This window comes from Pygocentrus nattereri, chromosome 7 (assembly GCF_015220715.1).
Source record: "Pygocentrus nattereri isolate fPygNat1 chromosome 7, fPygNat1.pri, whole genome shotgun sequence".
NCBI classification, from domain to species: domain Eukaryota; kingdom Metazoa; phylum Chordata; class Actinopteri; order Characiformes; family Serrasalmidae; genus Pygocentrus; species Pygocentrus nattereri.
The window spans coordinates 30,569,410-30,584,763 of record NC_051217.1 but is presented as its reverse complement, the minus strand read 5'-3'; the positions used below and the strand labels follow the sequence as shown (position 1 = coordinate 30,584,763).

Below are 15,354 nucleotides of genomic sequence, written 5' to 3'. Positions count from 1 at the left end.
AGGAAGAATAGGGAAAAATGCACAAATCCAGGCATGCAAAGCTAGTAGAGACCTGCCAGAGAAGACTGCCACATGCGCATGAAAAAGAGTCCCTTTATTTCATGCTTAATAAATTACAGTACATTGAATACATTTGCAAAAGCTAAAAGACAAAATTTCACTATTTGAATATTACAATTTATATGAAAGATTGTAGATTGATGGGTTTTTTTTTTGTATTTTGCCAGCAGTCTGAATACTTTCCAAAGCCACTGTAAGATTTTAACATGCCTAATGTGATTAGCATCTGACAGCACATTCTTGAGCCAGGCAGTCATACAGAAAATATGAATAGGTACGATTTCCCCAGAAAATACAACAAACAGTAGTTTGTATGAAATGCTCTACTGAATGGAGAGTAATATTCTGTTTAGCATTATGCTCAAAGTTCACAGCCTGTACCAGTGACCATCATTCATATTCACTATATTCAATATATTGGTATCTGTACACCATCATGTTTTCTGAAGTACAATAAAGCTTCTGTACATTTCAGTCTTGCAAACTCTGAATCACAGTGGCTGTGGGACCCCCCATGTTTTCTCTCTATAATGAGTTGCGTTGGTGGGAATAGGGTGTGGAACATGGTAAATTCTTTTCCAGGCTCACTAATCCAGGTATAAACAAAGGGAACACTGGGGATTTTCTGGAATGAAGATCATCTCAAGTCCTTCAATGACTTAAACATGAATGTGAACTGGAATCTCAAATCACTTTTACCAATACTGGCACACGGGAGTGTAGTTGAAAGCTCGGGACCTCGTTATCAAACATTTAATTAACTTGATACAATTTACTGAACACGGTAAATTCACTGAATATTAATGCAAGTGAAATCGCACAAGGAATGGAGTTTAACAAGGTCATTCCTGGTGATATATTCCATTCCTGGAAATATATTCTAGGCTGTTACTGCAGGCCTCACTGCTGTTGCAAAAGAGTGCATCAGTGGTGCAACATGATCTATCTTTACTCTTGAAATACTTGCGTATTTGGAGACCAATAAGACTAAGAAGCTACAAAGTATTGGAATCCCTGGATTGCACAGTCTGCTGTTGGGAGTCTATTACAAATTTGAGCTTAACATTTGAGGAAATGTTAAGCAGGGTTGCCTCACTTCTTTTTTTCCTGTTTTCGTTTTTTTCTTACTCTTCTTACGACATTTATCATGTAGTGCTCTATATTCTGTTGTTGACACAATAAGCAAGACTGCAGAGGGGAAACTAAAAATATAAACAACAACTGACTTTATATATTCATGCCTGACCACAATGATGGGAGGTATGTCCAACATCTCAGTAGTTATTCCTTATCCAGTCATGTAACCGTACATTTCTAGTTGTAATCTTCTATCCTAGTCTCACGGCTCAAGTTTTAGCATGAAACAGTCATTATGAGGGTAAAATAAACAGGGCCTTTTCTGCTGCCTTAATGGTTCTGAATCCTAATTCCAGGATTATCAGGCTCATATTTTTGCTTTTTCCCTCCTCCAGTACACCTGACTGATCACAGAATAGTCTAATGCAATAGATTTGCTTATTCTATGGGAGTATTATTTGAATATTTTATCAATAATTGACAGAGTTGACAGCCCACATGGAAATGACAATAGCCTGACAACCTGAATAGATTTTAAAGAACTGGGAGGCCCTATTTAGTGACATGTGACTTTTCACGGGGCAAAACAGTGATCAGGCAGATGTTAACTGTTCTACTGCAACTCTTCTCTGCATTTCTAACAGAATTCTAGTAGTAGATGTAGATAGGAGTACGTGGCTGACAGCGCCCCCAGCTGAGTCTTCTGGACTTGAAGAGGCATGGGGTTTAGGCTAAATGAGTAGACAGCACCATCATGTGGTGAAAGAGCAAACAACCTCATTTTAATCTGCAGATCAGAGAAGAAAGCCATGTGTTTCACAGGCTACAGACATGTGCGTTTCATGGCCAAAAGTATGTGGACAGAAGTCATCCACATGTGTTTGCTGAACATTATTCCAAAAACTCCAGCATTAATATAGACTTGGTCCCTTTTTGGTGATCTACCAGGGAGGAAGAGAGGAATTTTGGAACGTGACTACAGAGACTGACTTCCTTTTAGCCACAAGAGCGTTAGGGACTTTGGGCACTAATGTCATCCCAATAGTTTCGGACGAAGGCTGAGGTCAGGGCTCTGTGCAGACCAGTCAGGTTCTTCTCCACCAAATTGAGCAAACCCCTTCTTTTATTCGCACATTTCTTTATAATTTGTGCATGAGGGCATTATCATGCTGAAATTGGAAATGACCTTGATATTGGAAGAATACAATTTTCACAAATGTGATACAGTATTAAGAATTCTCTTTACTGGGAGTAACGGTCCTCTGACTATCATCTCCTTCCACCAATTTTTCCACAGTTGGTACAAATGCATTCCTTTAAGCAGCATTCTCCTGAATCTGCCAAACACAGATTTGTGCATCAGATGGTGCCAGATGGTGAAGCACGATTCAACTCTCTGGAGAGTGCATTTCCACTGCTCCAGTCCAGTAGTGGTGTGCTTTACACGACTCCAGCTGACACCTGGTACATGGTGTTCTTAGGCTTCTTCTTAGGTGTGCAGCTGCTCAGCCTCCACCGTCGGCATGGAAACCCAATCCACGAGGATCCCGGCAAACTTTTCACGCATTTGTGCTGATGCTGCATCTAAATGCAGTTCAGAACTTGGTAGAGAGTGCTGTGACCAGGACAGACGATTGTTTGATGACTTTAGAGGTGGAGCTCTTCATTATGACCTGTTCTACTGCCAGTTCAGTCTTCGTCTTGATTAGGAGGGGTGTCTGTAAAATTTTGGCCATGTAATGTATGACCCATAAAAATCCCACATGAATGGTTAAAATTTTATTATGTATTTCTATACCTTAGGAATAGCCTAGCCAAGTTTGCATTATAGTCTATGTAGTTATTGAATAATATGACTGGTATTTTAAAGGTTAAAGGCTGAGATATTTGGTTCTTTCTGGCAAATACATAACTAGACAGAGTGGTCAGAATCATGAGTGCCTAAATTCAAGTCATCTTTAAAAGTTGGCCAGACAGTAGGCTCGTTTTATAGGCCAAGTGCTTTATTTCGTTACGTTCTTCTCTTTTTGGCATCTCTCCACTGGTTACAGGTTGCTCTCAGAATTCCTTTTAAAGTGCTGCTACTGAATTACAAAGCACTGTGTAACTTTGTCCTCTTTAGTTCTCTAGGCATTAAAAAAGACAACGTTTAAAAAAAAGTTTTCCCCATCAATACCTTTCCTAATTAATGTTGAAAAGACATTTTTATACATTAGTTTTGTTTTGGAAAATAAGGTAAAAATTCATAAAAACTTCAGGCCATTTCTGTCTGGTTAGATTCAGATTCAGATTCCTTTATTGATCCCAGAGGGAAATTGCAGTTGTTACAGTTGCAGCCGTTTATGTAAAAGAACAAACACTTGAATAATTTAAAACAAAGATAGAGAAATTTGCAATATGTACATGAGATTTAAGTTCTTATGAATATAGTAAAGTGGTGTTGACTGTGATAGTAAATATGAAACATGTAGTATAAAGCAGTTCAATTATTTAAATTATTTAAATTAAGTTAGTGTCCCTCTGAGTTATTGCACACACAATTGTTGTTATTGCACATATGAACAGTTTGGTATTGAGTTTTGTGAATCACACACTGAGGGAGGAGTTATAGAGTTTGATGGCCACAGGTAAGAATGATTTCCTGTGGCGCTCTGTGGTGCATTTTGGTACGATGAGTCTTGTTTGTTGTGCGATGAGTCTTGGTTAATGTTCTTTAGTGTAATAAGCTAGTCTTTCGAGAGAAGAAAACAGAATAAAACAGTGTAGTCAAAACAAACCGTGTCATATTATTAAGACACTGGCCAGGTAATATTAGTTTATCTAAATCACAGCATTACTATTGGATGTCCTGAGAAACTGTGTTGTATACTGTACGCTAGTGACACGTTTATCAGTGCATTTTTGTAACCCACAATCATATTCTTCAGTAATTAAGACCTTATTATTCATTTATATTACATATCAACCATTCAGTTACTGCTATGAAACAGAGAAGCACTTAGTAATAAGAGTGAGGAACATCCCACAAATAGACCTTTAAGGATTTAACAGGTTAACACAAAGCTGCAGCTTTCTTACAACACAATTCCACCCTTTTTTCCTTAACTCGGTGACCTCAGTTCCGATCTGCTGCAAAGTCATGAATTATCTACACTTTATCAAAACAGATAAACTCTAGCTGGTGTGAAGCAAGACAACAACTGATGTCTATTCTTTAATAGGGCTGGACACTCCGGCCAAAGTGAAGAACATAATCAACACTACATCTGTTGTAAGCATAGCTAAGCATAACTGGCCTCTCACAGTGGTGCCACAGTAGTCTATAAAATGCCATTTAAAAACTAAGGAAAAAACTAAGTAAACCCCCTTTTGATGGTGCATTTTGAAAGTGGAAAAAGTTTTGAAAGACTACCAAGTGCTTTCGGGTGGATACTTTTGAAACTTTTTTGCTTTGCTTGCTGACAAATTTTTCAAGTGAATTATTTCTTTAACAAAGTTTTAAAATCTTTAACATCCAGCTGATGTTTTTAAGCTATTGTTAGCAAGTGCAAAAGAAGGTTTTTTAGCCTCTTTATGGTTCTACATGTATTCGTGATTGAGTTGTATATTTGCGTATGCATGCTGGGTATTGTAGTCAAAGAACGTTAATAGGCACAAACATGAAAATTATACAAAATAATGACTTCTGTCAACCTGATGAGGCTGAGGGGTGGAATCTTGCACTACAGAGTAGTATGTAACATAAAAAAACATGTTAAATACTAGTTTCGGGTAGAAATGTACCTTTAAGTAACAGAGAAACAGAATTAAGCAACTCAGTGTGTCACATGGATAGTAAAGCCTAAGCCAGCCTCATCTTATTTCCTATTTCCAGAAGACCTGACAAGAATAGAAAGTGGAAGGGTTTTAGGTGTGTTTGCAGGCACTCTATAAATAAAGATGTTTATTGGACCCCCTCATATGGATACTGACACAAATGTACAGCCATGACTCCCAAAATTTGAAAGACGAAAAAAAAAAATTATATAAAAACATGCTTTACCAGTTAGCTTCCATCAACGCTACACAGGTAAATATCTAGTTCTCTTACTCTTAATACATCTCATCTATGGTGTGTGTGTGTGAAATATATACTATATACATTATATATATATACATATACATACACACACTGCTCAAAAAAATAAAGGGAATAACAAAATAACACAAATAACACATCCTAGACCTGAATGAATGAAATATTCTCATTGAATACTTTATTCTGTACAAAGTTGAATGTGCTGACAACAAAATCACACAAAAATCATCAATGGAAATCAAATTTATTAACCAATGGAGGCCTGGATTTGGAGTCACACACAAAATTAAAGTGGAAAAACACACTACAGGCTGATCCAACTTTGATGTAATGTCCTTAAAACAAGTCTAAATGAGGCTCAGTATTGTGTGTGGCCTCCATGTGCCTGTATGACCTCCCTACAATGCCTGGGCATGCTCCTGATGAGGTGGCGGATGGTCTCCTGAGGGATCTTCTCCCAGATCTAGACTAAAGCATCCGCCAACTCCTGGACAGTCTGTGGTGCAACGTAGCGTTGGTGGATGGAGCGAGACATGATGTCCCAGATGTGCTCAATCGGATTCAGGTCTGGGGAACGGGCGGGCCAGTCCATAGCTTCAATGCCTTCATCTTGCAGGACCTGCTGACACACTCCAGCCACATGAGGTCTAGCATTGTCCTGCATTAGGAGGAACCCAGGGCCAACCGCACCAGCATATGGTCTCACAAGGGGTCTGAGGATCTCATCTCGGTACCTAATGGTAGTCAGGCTATCTCTGACGAGCACTCCAAATCCAGGCCTCCATTGGTTAATAAATTTGATTTCCATTGATTTTTGTGTGATTTTGTTGTCAGCACATTCAACTTTGTACAGAACAAAGTATTCAATGAGAATATTTAATTCATTCAGATCTACGATGTTTTATTTGAGCGTTCCCTTTATTTTTTTTTAGCATATATATATATATATATATATATATATATATATATATATATATATATATAAAATCTATCACTGCTGTCGGAACAAAACCTTGTATCTCCAAAATTATAACTTTGCAGGAGAAGGAAAAAACCTACTGTACTTCTAATGTAAGTCAATGAAACCAGAGTTTTTTCCAAGTCATTTTGGGTCATTTAATTTGGCCCATTTGTCATGAATTTTACATACAATGTAAAGAGTAACAGGCATTTTCAAATGATGTCAAAAACAGAAATATATATATATATATATATATATATATATATATATATATATATATATATATAAATATATATATATATATATATATATATATATTCTGTATTTCCATATATTCCAATATTCCACAGAAAGCATTCATTTTAGTATGAGGCATCCACTTTTCCCCACACTAAGGCCCATGAGATCCTAATCCTATGCCACAGGCTCCAACAGTGCATTTTAAAACCTGTCCAATAGCAGAAACAGTTAGCCTCAAACCTCTTCCAGTCTATGTTCAATTTTACAGCTTTTTTGTGAGAATTGCAAACCAACAATTAGTGCAAGACTCGCTTGCTCACCTGAATTTTTTTCTCTAAACCGAACACATTAAAACCGTGTCTAAAACGCATGTACGGAAACGGTAGTCGTGACAACAGACACAGCCAGCCCACTGATCTACCTAAACAACGGGCAGTTCGATTCAGTGCACAGAACCGATTCTTTCCAATCGTCTGTTTGAATTAATCGAACGTCTTTTTCAACGATTGATCGATGCACGAGTCAAGTTCATCTTCACTTTCATCTCTTTCCATGTACGATGAGATTCGACTCAGCGAGTGATTAACGTAGTTAGACTCCGAATCCACAAAGCACTAACAACAGAAAGACGATGCCCTACAGAGAGAAACCGTGAGCTGAAAACCGCCGCTCGCCTTGTTTACAATGTCTGTGCTTTATGTTGCGATCCCAGACAAGATACAAGCAGGCCGGACCTTTGTGGCCCACTGACTTTTCACTCGGCATTTTCCGAGTTTCCCACTGGAGGTTAAACATTAGACCATGCCACATTTCAGCGCTCGTTTCCCACTCACAGTCAAACTGACTTATTTTTACTTAACTTCTGCGTTTTATTGTTTCGGCAAAGAATCAACATGAACATGTTGTCATATTAGGCCTAACGTTAGTCATTCATTTTATCTCTCAATTGTTTGCAATATTTGTCTTAGTTTATTTCGCTAAATAAAATGCATCGTGTGGGTTTAAACTCTGTTTGAGGAGATTAAAAACTAGTTTGTATGCAGGACAGTAATCTGGGTGGTCCGAGGGTGGACCATCAGCGTCAGAGCCAGCGGGGTGCCGACATTATCAAGCCAGCGGACCGATACTTGCTATCTGGGATTCTACCAGGTTAAATTAAGAAGGATTATTATTCATTCTAGCTAAACGTCTCCAGCCTATACACGGACATAAATACTCCACAGAATCAGCAAATTCTACCAAAAAGCTTGGATTCAGTCGTGAATCGGTTCACGAGTCGGACATCCCTGCTGAGGTCCCTCCCGGAACTGATCCGGGTGGGGACATAATCCATCTACGTTTCTTCTAGGACACACAGTCCTACAACCTCTAGCGGCGGAGTGTGAGACGAGACAGGACGCACTCGGACCTCACCTCGTTTCAGTGAAACGGACTGTAGTCTGACAGTCAAACAGACACGGAGAGGAGAGGCTTTTGATGGGCGACGGTGAAGCGGACCAAACCGCGGGATTCTGCAGCGGAGAACGTGCACCGCGCCTTCCATATGCTGTCCGTCTGGAGACTCGCGCTGCCCGCTCCTCACCGCAGGGCTTAGGCCGCCTTCGCTTTCCACTGCTCGGTCATTTTGAGGGTTAGGGGGGGAAATGAACGTGTCAGCCCGTGCTCTCTTGCTGCTGGCCGCGCTCGTCGTGGTGGCGCGGGACAGCGGCGGAGAGCGGCGCGCGCTCCCGTCCTCAGCGACCACCCAGCTAAACTCCACGGTTTCTGCACAGGACGAACACACGACGCACAACGACACGGACTCCGCGGTGGGCTCGCGCATTTCTACCATCTTGAGGGACCTTCCAACCATCAAAAACATTGTCATTTTCATCTGTGTTTTGACGGTGCTGCTCATCACCTGCCTCGTCGTTAAAGTGTACAGGTGGGCTTTAAGCTTGTTGGGGGCTGCCTGGTAGGAGGGTAGGAGAAAGGATTCAGGTGTTCTGGGTCATCAGGTAATAGAGGCACATGACTGCTGGGGCATTTCCGAAAGAAATGTCCTTTAAAATGCGCAATTGAATGTTTTAAAATGATTTTTAACCGTAAAGTTGAGCAAAATGATGGCTCTGGTTTAATATCCCTTATTCTAACACTGTTATGTGATGTCCCATAATACGTGAATCCTCACTAATTTTACCCTTTAAGCTGACGAGGTGCTGAATGTAGGCTACACTCCAAAAATCAGGGCTCATTAGTAAAGGGAACGATTCTATTAAGAACCATGAGTTCTCTATAGAACTAAAGACTGATGGAGAATATATTGTACACGGTTCTCTAAAGGCAATATTTTGGAAAAAGGATCTATATCGCACCAAAAAGGGTTCTGCTGTTGTTGCGATGACAAGCTTGTATCCATACAATAACCAGTTTTGGTGCTATACACAACCATATACAGCGCAGTCTTCATCAGTCCGAAGAATCATTTCACCATGCAGAGAGCTACTTAAACATGGAATGGTTCTATATATTGGCTTTACTAAAGAACGCTTGAAGAACCATCTTTTCTTAAACGTGTCAGGAGTTTTGAGCCATCAGGAAACGGGAGGCACTTTAGGAAACTCGTCTTTATTACAAATCTTGCTTAATGTTTTCTCAGTAAAGCAGATCGGGGCAATTCAGTTCTATTGTCCAAAGCAGCTTTACAGGAATCTGTGTAGAGACTACTAGTAAAAGCGAGGGTGAGAGGGGCAGGAAAAAGTCCCCAAGAGCAAGAGGAAGAAAACTCGGAGGAACTGAACAGTGGGGTTTACGATACAAGTACAAGTTTACAAGTAAACAGAGACACTCTGATCATACAGTGGAAAGACCCTTAAGAGGTGTTAAGAGCGTCAGAAAATGGTTAGGAAATAGAGGTCAGATTTATCCCAATACACAAATTTCTACCTGACCTATGAATCATTACTGGTCATTGTTGGTGATCATCATGGTTTTTGAGCATATGGAGGGCGTTGCTGTTTAAACATAGGCCTAATCCCCTCAGTGCACCTGTGCGATTAGAGTGCGAGGGAGCCAACTGTTCGGTTTAGTGCTGTGTTTCCACTGAACATCACCCGAATATTATGGCAGTAATGCTGACACTCTGTATTTGTCTTAGGTCTGGGAAGAAGATCAGGAAAACGAGAAAGTATGACATCATTACAACTCCTGCCGAGCGTGTGGAGATGGCGCCGTTAAACGAAGAGAATGACGAGGACGACGACTCGACTCTTTTCGATGTCAAGTACAGGTGAGAAAGGTGCTGGCTAAATTCTCTAATGCTAACTTTGGCTGTTTTTGCACCAACATTGTTTGGTCAGAGCCAAAACAGCAGGTGTGAAAACATGCCTTGGATCATGGTTTGATTCAACTGCAGCGTGAAAGCACTTTTTTGGATAGACTTTTGGACCAATTACAGGAAGTCGAGGCAGGCCATCATCACCCATTAAACCACAGAAGAAGAAAAAAAGAACTGGGAGAGAAGTGAGAAAAAGAGCTGTGGTAGCTCACATGAAGAGGAGGTGACGAAATATTTAATTGTAATTTGATTCAATGAAAAAGTCAAAAGTCAACTCGAACAAAGGCATAAAAACGTATAGCTTATTATCTGAGCAAAAGCAATGTCCTCCAGGAAATAAACCCACACGGCTGTTTCTGATGGTGACGTGTTATTAATAAAGGCAGAATTATTCTAAATTTTAGGCAAGTGGCCAGATTATTAGAGACATCTGTATTAAACATACATATTAGGGACATATTCATTTAAGTGTAACTCTTGCAATTTAAGATGGTCTGATATTCTAGTAGCAGTATATTAGAGTAAGACCAGAGACATTATGAAGGAGGAGACAGCCACTGGTTGAAAAATGAACAGAAAGCTCGTAAAACCTAACAGGGTGTCTGTTTGTGGAGAAAGTCTCGCCCTTTAAGAGAAAGAGCCAATCAGCTTGCTGTGGGGAAATTATCATTCTGATGTTAGTCCTTATATTATGTGTAAGCCATGTTTGACAAAGACTCCCATCATCCCATCTTATTTATGTTCATGCACATACTTTTATATATTTATGTTGGAAAGCTCACCCTGTTTTAAAAAAAAAAATCATAGAATTGTTTTCATTTAATTATGTTTTGCATCATATTGTCTGACTTTTGTAGTGATAACTATTGTAGCTGTTTGTAACCTTTGCACACAACGCTTTAGGCAGTCATTTGTGTGAATGGTAATGTTGGAAACACACTGTACATTTCCATATGTGCCTGTTTTTAAATTATTTAGCAAGGGTTGGATTTGCCTTGATCACTTGGGCCACCAAGCCAGTTCATCTTGTGGCCAAAATTAAGAATTATTATTTAATTAATTATAGAAAAATGTTTATCATATATATATACACATTGTATTTACAAATTTAAAAACATGCTTCAGTATCAAAACCCAGTCAGGTGTCACTTTGAAAAAGGACATATTTAGTTCAAACTTACAAATAGGCACATGGCCATTACAGTAGCTATCACAGAGTCTTACAAGTGCCAGAAAGAGGGAAAACTAATAAAAAGGCACTCTCCAAGGCACTAGCTCTGCATTTTTGGTGGCCAAAATGTAAAAGGTCAAAATATTAAACGATTAGTGCCATGTTCTTATCATAATGCCCAGTTTTTGTGGGAAAATTTACCCCATCTCTCTTTATTCTTAATGTTATATAGACCTACGAAGGTTAGTTATCAGTCTTTGATAGATAACACTTACTGACTATATAAGTCAGAACCATGAGATTATTGTCTGTCTCTGAAGAATCGCCAGGGTTAAGGTTTGTAGACAACCTGGACACATTTGTAGTGCATAGCAGTCAGGAATTCAAATAGGATTCTCTTGTAAATGTGTACTGATGGATTTCCTTGCCTGTTCTTGCTTACATATCATGGAAGTAACGTCCAAGTACAGCGTGTTTACTTGTTACTGTAATACCACTAACATATTTTAAAACCGAGCTAACAATAAGTAGCGTGCTAATATAATATAATTAGGAGTTAGCAGACTCCCAAGTTGTACAGTGAAACACAGACATTGTTCGGAATGTTGACAGTCGGCTTCTCCCTTCCACCCTTTCAATTGTTCTTTGACATAGAGCCAGCTTCCTCTGACCAAGACCTGATGTCCTGTTTGCCTGACCTTCACAACTTTGCAGAGAGCCGAGTTTCATCAGGGGGGGGAAAAAAAAAAAAAAAAAAAAAAAAAAAAAAATCAGCCCCAGAGCAGCTCAGAGAATTCTCAGTCTGAATATCTGGAGATACACATTTTTGCGATTCCCTGCTTAAACGGGAATTACACAGATTTTTCTAAATTTCTGCATAACTCAATAATTGTAATGTAAACTAAGTGGATTGATGTAAAATGCTCTGTTCCAGAGAAACTTGCCAAACCAGTGTTGTTCACAGTGGTGGTGACAGGATTCAGACATTTGAAGTGTTTAACGCCTCTAAAAGCTCCATCACTGAAATAAAAAACACTGCCTGATGCCCAAGACATTGTTTTGTGTAAGGTTTGAGAATGCTTTGGTGTAAAAAGTATAGAACTCAGAAGGCGTGTAGGTACCCTGCTGATTTCGGATAGTACATAAAATGGCTATATGTGTTGTTGACATTGTGACCCCTGGTTCCCATCACCATCACTGTAAAGAAATCAGAGTTGGTTGATTTCTCTAGAACAGAGCATTTTGCGTCAAATCACTTGCAACGACTTTAGTTACAGTTTAACCACTGAATTATGCGGACATTAAAAAAATTTTGTTTGCTGGAGCAGTGAGGCTAATGTGGCTAACAAATACTAGATGTCAGTAGTCACTAAAATCATTTTAGGTAAATACATCTCCAAAACGTCTCATCCCACTGAAACTGCTTCCAGGACTTCATTAAAGTCACGCAGACTTGTCAGTGTGGTTAAGGCCCGAGTGCAGCTTACTGTGAACTAAAGTGGCCACCTACAGTGTTCAGCTCCATGGTTTTGTTCAGTTTTATAGTTCACAGTTATACCACTAAACCACACCGACAAGTCTGCACGACCTTAATGAAGACCTGGATGTAGTTCGAGAGAAGTTTTGGGCATGTATTTATGGGAAAACATTTGGGTGACTATTGACTTTTAATATTTGTTGTCAACATTAGTCTACACTAGAGAAACAAAATTTGGACACCAAGCACATCTTAGCTGATTGCATCTGGACTAAGTGTGAAATTGTGTAGACTTGTGGTTTTTTTTTGCCGAACGATTGTGTTTTTTAATTAGCAGCTATGAAGTGCAGTTGAAAAACAGTTGAACAGCATTTATTGTTGCACTTGAAACTTGATAACTAAAGGTCTGTTTTTTTGTCCTCCTCACAGGTGAATTCACAGCAGTGACACTGGCATCGTTTGTGTAGTTTCTTTCCACTCGCTATTGAGGACATTTCATCTGCAAGTGATTCCCACCTTTCTTCTTGTTCCATTTTTGACATGTTGTGGACTTTGTGTCTTACTAGCCTGAGTGAGCCATGTGTGATTTTCCATTTTGGCCATTTGAGCGGTTGTAGTCTGACTGAAGCTGACAGCAGATTTGTTCCTGACTGGTCTCAGACTTTTGCCAGAGGCAGAGTCTTTGGTCCTCTGATGCTCATCAAAGGAGTCCACTCAAGTGAAAGAAATCACAATTTCTCGATGTTTTTCTCTGTTCTCCCAGGATCTCCCAAACCTTCCGACTTTACCATTCCTGAAAGTTACATTAATTGGATCCTTTCCACCTGCAGGATACCACGTGATGAAATCAAGAGCTGTATGTCTGTGTGGGTGAGCGTGTGTGGACTGTAGTCACCCCTTACTGATTATCCGTCCCTTGAATGTCCCAATTACTGCACTCTGTTTTTATGGCCACAGTCTCTGAAAGCCTCACAGTGCTCTTCTGCAGAAAAATCAAACCTTTGATGTGGAATGTTCCCTTGTAGTTTTGAACGTGGTCCAATATTCCTGCAAGACACAGCTTCAAACTCCTACTTTGACCTCTTTTGTGTTAAGTCCCTTGAGACTGGATCGCAAACAACTTCAAATACTTTAATGCATGTATACAGCTAACCATCAGCTAAACCTCCATATCGCAAGTGTATCAGAAGGTCTATCCCAATATATGTAGTATAACGATGCCGTCGGAAGAAAACCTCGTTTTTCAGTTTTTGACATATTTTGAAAATACATGTTGCCTATTAGATTGTTAGTAAGTTTCACGATGAACGGACTAAAAGTAATGACCCAAGAGGATTACGAGGATTTCTTCCGACAATAATAAGTAAGCGATAAGTAAGTGATGACTTGAATGACCAAATTATTTCCAAATATTTTACTTTTGAGAATAGATTATATAAGACGGATATACAGAGGCCGACAAAGCTTTCATAGGCATATTTGATTATAGTTTGTTAAAACAGATATGTTAATTTTTTAAGAGTGTCTTTTTGGAAAGATTTATCATTGTCTGTATATAGTGTATGAAAGTCATTGCTCAGAAATCGTTTATTTTTAGCAACACTTGATAAAAGCATTATTGATTTAATAACTATAATATATTAACCTTCCAGCATTGTAGATTTATCTAACCATTAACTGTGCGTTTTTACTGTAAGAAAACTGTTGCATTCGTAACCTGAGGTTGCTAATCTCCTTCAGCATTACAATTGTGTGAAAGTATGTGAGGGTGAAGGTGGGGTTAGGGTGAAGGTGGGGTGGGGGTGGGGGGGCATTCCCTTTGTTGCTGCTATACGTGTTTGGAAAGAAATTATTTGTGAGCTGTGGCATACTAACATAGTAGACACTGAATTTACAGTACCCTTACTTTTGGCTTTATAAAACATGGTATATCAATTAAATTTGATCTTAAATCAGAATTACCCCACTTACACATTAAGGGTGCCGGTAAGTTCAGTTTGGCTCAGACTGTTTGTTGCAGATTTCAGAAGATTAATGCTACTGCAGTACATTAAAGTATATCTACTTTATTCAGCTAACTGGTGCATAATCATGACATGCTGCTCCTGTGCCCACGGTGAATAAGAAGGACTTGCATGAGAAGGTCAGCACATTGTTAGTGATTTATGCTGTCACAATCCAATGAATTCATTTCTGTGCCTCAGTAGACTGTAATAAAAAAAGCAAATCAGTGTTCTGCTTTTATTAAACTAACACAGGCCTGGAAAATGTTTATTAAATAAACTCCTTTTGGTAGATTTGTGCTTTTTGTGTTTATGAAAATAGACAGACTATGGGAGAAATGTATTTTTCTTTTTTCACCCCCCATTTTCTCACTGGTATGTGTGTTATTCAGCAATGGTGTTGTGTAATCCTGAGTAAAGGAAGTGTGCACAGGAAAATTTATCCTGAAAAAAAGTGAGAGACCTGCAGGCACGTACACTTCACACTGTTAGCGAGAAGTGTTGTTTCTGCCTATGGACATAGTGGGCTGATATTCCAGACAGATTTTCAGGGCAGAATTCCTAGTCGTGATGTGAATTAATGTGTGTGCAGAAAACCAGCCCTTTCTCCTATTGTGACTGCAATAATCAGTTATCTTTATAGCATCTGTTGAATCTGGTGCATTTTCAAAGGTTTTTTGTTTCCATGTCTGCCATGGCCTTGCTTATTGTAAACATAAAGGAAAGTATAACTGTGCAGGACTTTTGTACCGTGTACTATGTCTTTGTCATGTGAACCAAGGACTTTTCCTCAAAAATCCTAATAAATATGTTAGCTGACTGAAGGATTTGCTCATGCCGCTGCTTCCTCTTGCCAGCATTAATCACTGACAAAGAGCTAGAAATGGAGCTGTACAGGAGCTTTAGTGACCTTCGTTGTGTGCCAAAAACAAAGAACAGGACGTAGCTGTTACCCAGCAACTGGTGAAGGC

General features: G+C 39.3%; 1 protein-coding gene across 1 annotated transcript; it reads left to right on the top strand.

The window, feature by feature from the left end:
* The first annotated feature begins 7,573 nt into the window (after nucleotides 1-7,573).
* On the top strand, nucleotides 7,574-14,159 carry fam174b (family with sequence similarity 174 member B). Its single transcript, XM_017704230.2, has 3 exons — nucleotides 7,574-8,340; nucleotides 9,553-9,684; nucleotides 12,810-14,159. Exons 1-3 carry the CDS (start codon nucleotides 8,060-8,062, stop codon nucleotides 12,811-12,813), a joined length of 417 nt encoding a protein of 138 aa, XP_017559719.1. The 5' UTR covers nucleotides 7,574-8,059; the 3' UTR covers nucleotides 12,814-14,159.
* The last annotated feature ends 1,195 nt before the right edge of the window (nucleotides 14,160-15,354 follow it).